At 36.1% G+C, this 11155-nt stretch overlaps 1 protein-coding gene across 1 annotated transcript in view; it reads left to right on the top strand.

Annotated features, from left to right (window-relative positions):
- The first annotated feature begins 181 nt into the window (after positions 1 to 181).
- The window catches only part of LOC140928594 (26S proteasome regulatory subunit 6A-B), a 12484-nt gene continuing 1510 nt past the window's right edge, over positions 182 to 11155 (top strand). Inside the window, exons 1-18 of the mRNA XM_073378366.1 lie at positions 182 to 241; positions 349 to 426; positions 2023 to 2085; positions 2193 to 2255; positions 3384 to 3410; positions 3846 to 3926; positions 4653 to 4715; positions 5057 to 5103; positions 5346 to 5436; positions 5901 to 5973; positions 6427 to 6497; positions 6649 to 6687; positions 7016 to 7123; positions 7262 to 7294; positions 8958 to 9023; positions 9658 to 9712; positions 10520 to 10610; positions 10793 to 10874. Of these exons, the coding sequence (XP_073234467.1) occupies positions 200 to 241; positions 349 to 426; positions 2023 to 2085; positions 2193 to 2255; positions 3384 to 3410; positions 3846 to 3926; positions 4653 to 4715; positions 5057 to 5103; positions 5346 to 5436; positions 5901 to 5973; positions 6427 to 6497; positions 6649 to 6687; positions 7016 to 7123; positions 7262 to 7294; positions 8958 to 9023; positions 9658 to 9712; positions 10520 to 10610; positions 10793 to 10874 (1173 nt within the window). The 5' untranslated portion in view covers positions 182 to 199. The remainder of the gene's footprint in view (positions 242 to 348; positions 427 to 2022; positions 2086 to 2192; positions 2256 to 3383; positions 3411 to 3845; positions 3927 to 4652; positions 4716 to 5056; positions 5104 to 5345; positions 5437 to 5900; positions 5974 to 6426; positions 6498 to 6648; positions 6688 to 7015; positions 7124 to 7261; positions 7295 to 8957; positions 9024 to 9657; positions 9713 to 10519; positions 10611 to 10792; positions 10875 to 11155) is intronic.

Genomic DNA, 11155 nt, shown 5'->3' on the forward strand with positions numbered 1-11155 from the left:
CGAGTGCGTAATATTTCGGATGTTTTCATGCGAGGTTTCCGGTTTCGGTTAAAGCGAAAAACCCTCTCTATCAGGATCCCAGCCCTGGAGAGCAGCTTCCCGGCAGTTGGAGGGACTGGGTAGCCAAGAATTGCGCGGCTGATGTTGACCGCTAACTTTAAAATAGACTGGCACTAGCACGCTTACTCAGCGAAACAAGATGGCGGCCTTGGAAGACAAAGCGATTTGGGAAGATGGCGAGGTAATTTTAACTGCATACGTTTCCGCTGAAGTGCGGTATAAGTGTCTTCATAAGCAATGAAGAGACTTACTATGTTTCTAATCACTTACTTTTGCCTTTATTCGAAGGAAATGGACGAGGAAGTTCTACGAATGCAGACAGACGAAATTGTCAGTCGAGCTCGACTGTTAGACAATGAAATTAAGGTAAGATTTCGTGCGAGTTTGTTATGTTTTCTTAGTTGCCATCACCGGTGACTAATGTTTTTTCATTTGAATGTTCAAAAATCCAAAGCGTGATGTCGTAAAAGACCCTCTCTCTTAGTCTAAAGTTTAAATGACGTTTGATTGAAAATTTTTAATTGTCATGAAGCTTATTCTTTTTTTCCGATCATCAAACATACCGTAAACTTCTGATTTTAACCCCCCGCCCCCGAGTTATGGCCCATTGACCTGTTAACAAGAAAATACCTCCAATTATAACCCCTTCTAGATATAAGCCTCCCATCAACTTTGGTATTGAAATGAATTCGATTTATTATGACGTTTTTAATGCTTATATTAGGGAGCTTAAGTAAAGACGTTTTTGAGCGATGCACATCAACCGGAAGTGAGGCCCTCTCCCTTTTTATACGCCTTGACGCTAACAAATTTGTATTGCTAAGTTTCTTTTCTCTTATAAAGAGAATTTTTCCGAGCGTTTTAACCAAACCACTCGCCAATGATGCAAAAAGTGCACTTCCAGTTGACGTCTGTTGCTCACAAACACTTTTGCTTAAGCTCCCTATTAACAAAAAAACCTTTAAATGCAAAAGGTATTTTGATAAATGCTGCCGGCTTGTTTGAAAATGCTTTTTTGATTCTGGTTAAAAGCCTCGCGAGTATAACCCCCCACCTTCCTTCATTTAGAAGCCTTCCCAAAACTCCTTATGAAGATGCATAAGCCCAGGGCTTAGTGTCAGTTTACAGTATGCATTCATGGTTCTGAAAAGAAAATGCCTGATATTGTCAGGGTTCTCATTAAGTGCCGGCAGCCGGCTAAAAAACCGGCTACTTGGAGGCTTGAGCTATCTACTTTTTGGGGAAATAGGGTAAAATTAGAGAGTGAAAGCCTGAAATTGCCTTCAGCAGTCAGTTACCAAGCCGCCAACTTTTATATCCTAGCAGTCTACTTTAAAAATTAATGAGAACCCTGTATTCTCATCCTTTAATACTGTGTTCGCTGAACAGTGTTCTCACCAGGATTTTACCTTGGGGAGTCCCAGGGCCCCCTCTTCTGGGAAATAGGGGCCCTGTAAGAACATTAGGGGGACAAAGTTACAAAAAACATGCAGTATGAAGAACCTGAGCCCGCACTCCAAATTGTCTGTTACATGAAGTACCTACCTGATCCAATATGGCGGAAGAGGTGTTTACGATTCGGAGGAGGAGTTTACGATGTAGTGGGACGTGCGTGGGACCAATGAAAGTAAAGGCAACAAAATTTAAGACTTTGACTCATTTGATATCATGTTTTTTATTTATTCAAACAAACAGAATGCTTTAGTGTTAGGTTGACCATTAAAACTGCTTAAGTCCGTTTGACTCGTAGCCTGCCCCTGTGCCCTAATGGGTGCATCTTCTTGGTTTTAATGCGCCATTTCAGTTTTTCTTGCGGGAATCCCGCAAGGCCGCGGCCTGGTGAGAACACTGGCTGAAAAACCATGTTTCAGGCAACTTGTGAATATTTGCTTCTTAATACAATGCTTTGGTTTGTATGTTGTTTGCCCCACTGAGTAATCCTTGTTTACTGCTCATAAACAGATAATGAAAAGTGAAATAATGAGGATTAATCATGAGCAACAAGCTATGAAAGAGAAAATCAAGGTAACTTTACTTTTAAATTCCATTTTCTCTTCCTGTTATTCTTCATTAAGAGTCAAAATTCTTCTAACAATTTGCAGTAACTTGCTCAAACTTTTCTGTTTATTCAGGAAAATGCAGAGAAAATAAAAGTGAACAAAACGCTGCCATACCTTGTGTCAAATGTGATTGAGGTAAGGTGGCCAACAGTCAATGCCTAAATTACAGCATTAACACTTCTTTTACTCACTCAAAATTTTTGATAACAATTTTGGCACTAAAAGGGTTCATAATGCTTCACTTGCCAAGTCTGGTAGCTTTGAATTTGATGAAAAAGCTAAGTGCCAATGTACTGTAAATATGTGTTAAGCTTGAATTACACAGCCCTATTTGTGTTCCCTTCTGGAGGTGGTACAAGTATTTCCACATGGTCATGTGAGCCAACAAAGGGCAAACCATTTCAAGATAAAGGCAGTTCCTTCTTCCGAAGTACTTTATTGCCCCAATTCTTGGTTCAGTCTAAGGGATCAAAGCTGTACATGTAACTCTACAAACCAGCTCTCTACCTACTGAACTTACTCTGAAAGCCTTGTTTAGCAATAATTTTAATTTATTAACACAATCTGTCACTCACTCACTTGCCTGAGCAAGTGCAAAACTAGGCAGTTGTGGGATGTGTTGTTTGTACAGTTTCTCATCTTGGCAAGTAGTTTCTACCCAAATAAAGAAAACTAATTTCAAACTTAGTTTAGCTTTTGAATCACAGGGTTGATTATCGCATTCAAATCCATGCGTGACGTTATTTACATGTATTTACTAAGTCAACCACAGTGCCTCTAGAGACTTTATTACTTGTCTGTCACGGCTGGTCCATGCCAGTGTAATCCTAAGTCTATAGTTCTCATGTCTAGATAAGGGACTGGACACTTCTAACTCAGTGATAGAGGTCTGGTACTAGTTTATCACATTGTGTTGGTTTCATTTTGTCCTCTCATCATTCTGTGTTGCAGTCAATTTTCAGTTTGAGTTGCTTATTAAACTTTGTCATGAAATGGATGGACTCCTATCCACCAGTGACAATAACAGCATATGAAAATTATATTGTGTCTTTATGTCTTAACCATTTTATTTTCGCTAATACTGAAACTGCTAAATAATAATTATTGAACCCCCACTCCGGACTGAAAAGTGAAACTTTGCGATCACTTTGGTCTATATTGTTCATTTTTGTGTACCTTACACATGTACCTGTCCTGTCTCATGTAAAAAGGGAAAAACTAGTGTATTTCAGGCTGAAAAGTGTTTGTTTTTTTGTTTTGCAGCTGCTTGATGTTGACCCTCAAGACAATGTATGTTTATATTTGTTTGATTTTCCTTGTACTCAATTTAGGAGATTTACAGATCATAACCCAAGGAAAAATATTGAGAAATAGTTCATAATAAAAATGTTGTACAATCTATTGATGGAATGTAAAAAGAAATTGCTGGATGGTGTTGTTTGTCTTCCTAGAGTAGTTTTGGGCATGGAAGAATGGAAGTAGCAGGGTTTTTTTTAATTAAATGTGACCTACTCTAATTCCAGCCTGATTTGAAATGTGGTGTAGTGTCCAGAGTGGATATAAATAATTTTCGTGTAACTTTTTTTAGTCTACTCTGTAGTTTACTGCTATTTCCTGTAATCAAAGTCTTTCTTTTGACCTTCTGTGCTCATGCAAGCATTGCAATGTTATTTTAGTGCCCCACTCTTTACATAATTAGTTAAAGAACCTTTGACCTGCTTTCAGGCTGAGGAAGATGGTGCTAATGTAGACTTGGATTCACAACGAAAGGGAAAATGTGCAGTTATAAAGACATCCACAAGACAGGTACAGAATGCTTGTTATCATCAATAATATTTTATTTAAAATGTTTCAGGTTTATCCTGTCTTGTCTTTAACTGGTAGTTAGTAGCCTAAGTACCAGACATTATCCAGTGGAAAAGCTTAAAATAATATATCCTTTTGTTTACCTTTATACTCTTCTTTAACATTTGTCTTGAACACATAGTGAGGTTCACTTTAAATACTATGCTGATGAGTGAGGTGCTGTTCAATATAACTATTCTAAGGAATAATACATCATCACCTAACCTTTTGCGTGATGTGGCATTTACGTGGCCGTCGGGAGAGCTGTCATTTAGGTTAAGAAAGTGACTTATTTTGGGGGATTTTTCTATCCAAACAGTCTTTGTATAAGAAAAAGAATTACTTTAATGTTTATGAGTTCCTCAAGAGATAAATTCACACTTTCATAACAAAACTCTGTAACAGATGTTTGTGTTGGTTTCCAGCCACCATGTTCGTCTCCCTCAGCATGGCGTCTGCATACAAAGCTCTATAAATTTAGCTATAACATTTTCTGAATCTCACTTAATGAAACATTGCACTGACCTGAATGTTGTCAAGGTCCAAGGCTCAATATTTACCTTCTTTCATTTTCTAGATTCTGGACTTAAATTACTGAAGTGTTTTGATTTTGATTTTTGATGGCGTTACAGTGACAACCAGCAATACACTTTATGTACCATGTTGTTGTTCTTTTTCTCCTTCTAGACATATTTTTTACCTGTAATTGGTTTGGTGGAACCTGAAAATTTAACTCCAGGAGACTTGGTGGTAGGAATATTTTACTTGTTAAAGGCATTAGTAATGATTGTTATTATAAATTTTAAATGTCTTCACAGTGGTTGAATATAGCACATTATGTGTATATCTGTAGTCAAACTGTAAATTTTGATTAATACTTAGAGTATTTTAGCAGTTTTTTTAGACTTGGAGAATAAAATAAAATAACCTTTTCTCCAACAAGTAGATTTGTTTGAGCATTTTGATATTGTACAAAAATTTTATCTATTGTATTGATAATTTATAATGTTTATCGATTTTTTGGGGGAGGATTTATTTGATACCCTTAATAGATACACCCAATGTAAAGTGCTTTTTCTGTTTGTTTTCAGGGAGTTAACAAAGATTCTTACTTAATATTGGAAAAGTTGCCCCCAGAGTAAGTATTGAGTCACAAGTACCTGAACTATAGTCTGCACATACATGTTGGTAAATTTGTGTAAAATTCCATGGCGACATGTATACATGTACATGTATATGCCATCATTATCACCAATAGCACCCATATCGTACCAAGTGTTCTAAGCTTGTACTTATTTGTGTTTTTTATTCAGCTTCGTACTACTGTCACTGTTAAAAGAGCTTTAGCATCTAATAATTTCAGATTTTGAAAATTAACAGGTATGACTCACGTGTTAAAGCCATGGAAGTTGATGAGAGACCCACTGAACAGTACAGTGACATAGGAGGACTGGACACCCAAATACAAGAGGTAATAGCATTGATGATGACATGTTCTAAAATTTGGTCAACAAAAGTCAACCATAGATAATAACATTACACATTGATGACCAGTTAGTCAGTAAATTTATTTTGTTAACGAAAGTGATACAACAGTTGTTTATGCGAATTGAAGGCCCTATTGAAAGGGTTGTTGATGTAGATTTTGCTTTCAGATCGGATCATACTGCTTCATGTAGGGTTTTATGTGACACCAGGGGCATTACTATCATGTAAGATTAAAAATAGCATGTTATCTTCCTATTTTGTGAAAAGATTACCATTGCTATGGCCATGTAATAAATCACAACTTTAGCAGAAAAAAATATTAAAGTGAAATGGTTTGGTATTTCATTTAATAGTGTTTATATAAGAAATATTTCGCTGGAAGAGAAATTTTGTCTCTTCGCGTAGCAATGTAATATCCTCTATTTATTTGTTTTAATATCTGAACAGCTTGTAGAGGCCATTGTTTTGCCCATGACACACAAAGAAAGATTTGAGAACCTTGGAATTGCACCACCTAAAGGTAATACAAATGTATGTTGTTAAACATGATCAAAACCTGCCATTTATTTGTCACCACTCTCAGAACCAGTTTTGAAGCTGGCACATGTATAGAAAACTTGGTTTGCGACAGGAGGGGTACAGATTTTATTCATAGTATGACCCTACATGTTCACAATAAAACATCTATAAAGTAATATTATTATTGCTATTTCAAGGTTTTTTTTGTATTCCTTTTGACTTATTGTTGCCTCTCCACTATCTTTACATAACTAAATAAGCTCTTTCTGTCTGGAAGTGGTGCCAATATTGCTTTGCAAAATAACCCAACTCTTTTGGCAGCCAACACTGCTTACCCAAGGGCTGTGTATTATTAAAAACCATTCCACTTGATTACATCAATAGTGTCCATTATTTTGTTAATGTTATTGACTCTGGCCATTATTCTAAATACCTAACATTAACTTTTATTCAGGTGTATTATTGTATGGACCTCCTGGCACAGGCAAAACGTTAATGGCAAGAGCGTGTGCAGCACAGACAAAGGTATAAACTGCTAAAGCATCTGGATTGGGCTACTTGTACATTGTCTTTTAACCATTTGAAACATGCACAAAGTATCGAAAGTATATCATTTCAATGTATAATGAGTTATGATAATTTTCTCAATTTCTTGTTGTTGTTAATTTCTTTGTAGTCGACCTTTCTCAAACTTGCTGGTCCTCAACTTGTTCAGGTAAGGTCTTAACTTACAAAATTTATAAGTTGTTCTTAACCTTTGTGATAAAAAAATATTATTATTTCAATTAATTTTGTGTGGTAGGTTAAGTAATAAAAACTAAATGAAAATTAATAAATAAAAAGATTAGTGAAGAAACAATTGAAAAGACTGGTAAAAGATTTTTAGTTGATTTTTAGATTTTTGTTATTATTCCAATTAATTTTGTGTGGTAGGTTAAGTAATAAAAGCTAAATGAAAATTAATAAATAAAAAGATTAGTGAAGAAACAAATGCAAAGGACTGGTAAAAGATTTTTAGTTGACTATCTTAATTGTTTTTGCAGATGTTTATAGGTGATGGTGCAAAGCTTGTAAGGGATGCATTTGCTCTTGCTAAAGAGAAAGCTCCAGCCATTATCTTCATTGATGAACTGGATGCTATTGGAACAAAGGTAAGCTTTAGAACATCTCTTTATTTTTGTTTACAGTTTTTGCAGTTTATCCTCCATGTTAAGAATCTCCAAAGCCAATTCCGATTGTTTGAAATCAGGAATGTGAACGTGCTGATCACGCTTTGATTGTCTTTATAGAGATTTGACAGTGAAAAGGCTGGAGACAGAGAGGTAATAGAAACTTAATAATGGTAATAGGACTGAGTGGAGTCCAATTCAGTCTGTAATCATACCTAGTGATAAACAAAATCTGATAACCACATAGCAGGAGTCTGATTTGTTTAATCATGAGTATGATTACCGACCAAATTGGACGACACAATTGTTACCAATTAATCATGACTACAACAAAATTTGTGAGATTTGATCCTTTTTTAAAATTAAAACACAAGAAATTAGCCATTTAAGTACACGCACCCAGTTGCGCATACTGTCCAATTACTTAGGCATGACATGTACTGTCCTATTACACTGACTTATCAGTGTTGAAATCAGGACAGTTGATAGCCAATCAGATTTGAGAATTTTGTTATAGTTATGATTATATTTGTTATACTTCATTCAGTAGTCTTGAATACATGTTTGGATGACCTTTTTTCCTTTTATGCATAATATCAGATAGGAGTGAGAGCAATCACCATACCACCCATAGTCTCCCTCGCAGACGTTTTTAGTATTGTCACGCAACGCTCCTCCCCACAAGGAGGAGCATTGCGTGACGATACTAAAAACGGCTGCGAGGGAGACTATACCACCCATCGATGCCATAATTATGTGGGTTGTGTTTGTTGTTGGTTGTCTTCTCTGCTTGGAGAGTTTTTTCTCGTGGTACTCTAGTTTTTCTCACTCCTCAAAAACCAACATTTCCAATTTCCAATTCTATCTGGAAAGTGTCTCCAGTTTGTTGAGGATGCTGTAAGAGGGCCACAGGTTTATCAGTACTTGGAACTTTCAAGTGTCACCCACTCTAAAGAACTTTAGTTAAATGTTTGTTCTTCTCTTTGTTTGATCACAAAGATCACTAAAAAAAAAAGGTTCAGTGATTGCAGGTTATATGGAGACAACCATACTTCAATGGTCTCAGCAATGACAGCAATTTAAAATGTAGTATTGTAGTTGCAGTAACAGCTGAGATAGAGTTCAGTTCTATATAAAAATGGTCCATTTGGTCAATATTATCATAGTGTTGTCACACTAGACCAGGGTTTTCACTAAGAATTCTAGTAGCAGGAGAAAGGTGTAACTTTAAAGGTGAATATTGTGAAAGTGTCTCCATGTTTGAATAGAAAATATTCATAGGCTATCACCCGTAAGCAGGAGAATTCTGTGTATTAAACAGAGAAATCTCCAATCTCCGATGCTTAATGAACACCCTGCTGACAGTTTCCATTTAATGTCATTTTAACTGTAAATTTATTATTAATTTATATATGTGCAATGTAGTATATGTAATATTAAGGTTCTATAAAGAAGTATTGTTCTAGACTTCAGAAGTAATCCATCGCCTTAATGTGACAATACTGTTTCATATGATCAAAAATGACCACATTCACCAGGCAATTACAGGGAAACAGACTTATTTCTTTAATAATTATTGCTCCAGTAAAGTCTTGAGCTCTCTGGGAAATTGCTCTTTCAAGTGATAATAAGATTCTTTTTATATTGTGGTAATGTGCAAGAAGCATTAATGATAACTACCAATTTATTAATAAAACAGATCAGGTACATGTACACAGTGTGCGACTGTCAGTGATCATAGTATTTTTAGCAATAACCTGGAAACCAAGCTTTAATCTTGAGTGCAGTATTTGATCTTATATGACTGATATTTTAGGTACAAAGAACAATGTTGGAACTGCTGAATCAGTTGGATGGATTCAGTTCTCACCATGATATCAAGGTGAAATATTATTATTATTACTGGCTGTTATCACTGAAGTTTTCCTAATTTTAGTTTGTAAAGTTAAAGCTAATTGATTCTTTATTCAGTTATTTACAAACTTCACCAAAAAGCCTGGAACACTCACAGAGCATGCTTCTGTCTTTAATATCTCAGTTGAAACGTCATGCTAGAAGATGCTTTCTTGTTGTCAACCCTTGAATTCCTAAGAGTAACTAACATCAGTTTTCTCCCAACAATATCACTGCACCCAGTTAAGAGAAAAGGTGTTGAGAATTACATGCAAATGATCACCAAAACGAAAATGTTTTGACCTTTTGTCAAATTCTGTAAGGAACTCAGCGAGCCATGATTGTGAATAGTTATTATTATATGAAAAAAACAAACAAACAAAAACGAAAACAATCATTTCTGCACTGTAGATGAACGTAATGAATGGAGATGTGATCCTCACAGTATTTAAAATTCCTTCAAACTCATTCATTGTACCAGTTTAGAGTTCAGAAGGTTCAAATTTACATCCTTGCATGATTACAGTCGAATCTCTTTAACAAACAAGCTGTGGCTAACTACAGTGTAAGTTGCCTATAGACTTTTTCACATCTTGATTACTTGTTTTTTTTTTCTTTTGAAGGTTATAGCAGCTACAAATCGTGTTGATATTCTCGATCCGGCCTTGCTACGATCAGGTTTGACAATTTACTCTCCATCTTTCACTTCAAGTGTGTGTGTGTGTGCGTTATGTTGATGGTCACATTCTCTTGTAGATTCCGGGTCAGTCGCAGGAGTGTCTTTTTTTTCTTGTTATGCAACTCTACGAGACCAGTGCAGTCAAGCAACAGGGCTAATCTTGTTTTGCTTGACCTTGTACACATGAATACCTGTGACAGAGACTAGTTTAAATTATTAACATGAACCACCCAGAAGTATTATTGTTTTCCTCTGGATGAGATGCGAGTGCATTGAAAGGTTTCTGCCAACAGTTCCAACAGTTTATTTTGTTGGAATTCATTTACAGTATAAACCTCATTAGTAAAATCCAACTAGTGGTCTATTATCAATGCTGCATTCTGATTGCTTGAGCTACTACTAGGCTATATGTTATAGCCCACTAGTAGCGAAAAGCACTGGCTTTTGTTGTGGCAAAAAAGGATTTAAGTCTAGCTTTAACTAGCTCAAATTTTTTTTATTCTCGATATTTTGACTAACTAGTTGGATTTTACTAAAACAATTATTCCTCTCGCCCTCATGGCCTCCGAGTCAATGGCCCATTCGGCCTTCAGCCTCATGGGCTACTGACTTAGAGCCCATTCAGGCTTGAGGAATAATTGTTAAGTTTCTTTACAATAGAGGGATAAAATAACCCAGTAACTTAGAGGAGCTCAAATTCGAACTTCCAAATCTGAAGTCCCATGCTTTAACTAATACATCAACGTGCTTTTCCATCATTTTACCCACCTAACGGCAAGGAAAATTTCCCTTGTTTGTGACTGTAGGACGACTGGATAGAAAGATAGAATTGCCTAACCCAGACCAAGAAGCCAGAGCAAGAATTATGCAAATCCACTCCAGAAAAATGAATGTCAGGTAAATCGAGACACATTTCATGCAACAGGCGTACACCTGAATCTTATCAGTATTTATTTATTTTTTGTCTGTGTTAAATTTAGTTTTAAAGTTGTCTCTAAACAAGTTATATTGGGTATGCACTGTTCTTCAACATCTTTTGACGTAACACAAACAGAGTGATATGTTTTTCCTTTCTGCAGCCCTGACGTAAATTTTGATGAGTTATCCCGTTGTACAGATGATTATAATGGCGCAATGCTGAAAGCAGTTTGCGTTGAAGCGGTAAGCCAGAAGAGCATTCTCAGTTTTAGGGTCAAATATGATTATGTTTACTTGGTGAAGTGGCTCTCTCCTCCTCTAACGTTATTAGTGAGCTTACGCAACGGGACGGGGGAGAAAAGAACACGGCAAACCTTGTGTGACAAGCGTGACAATAATTTTGTTTGAAACAACTTTTTCGCCGAACTTCACCCTTCTTTAAACAGGTCTTTTTGTCAAGATCAGAAAACATTAAATTGAGTGAAGGTCACCACAAAACACATAAGTAATAGGCCTGTCTCGTT

This window comes from Porites lutea, chromosome 2 (assembly GCF_958299795.1).
Source record: "Porites lutea chromosome 2, jaPorLute2.1, whole genome shotgun sequence".
NCBI classification, from domain to species: Eukaryota; Metazoa; Cnidaria; class Anthozoa; order Scleractinia; family Poritidae; genus Porites; species Porites lutea.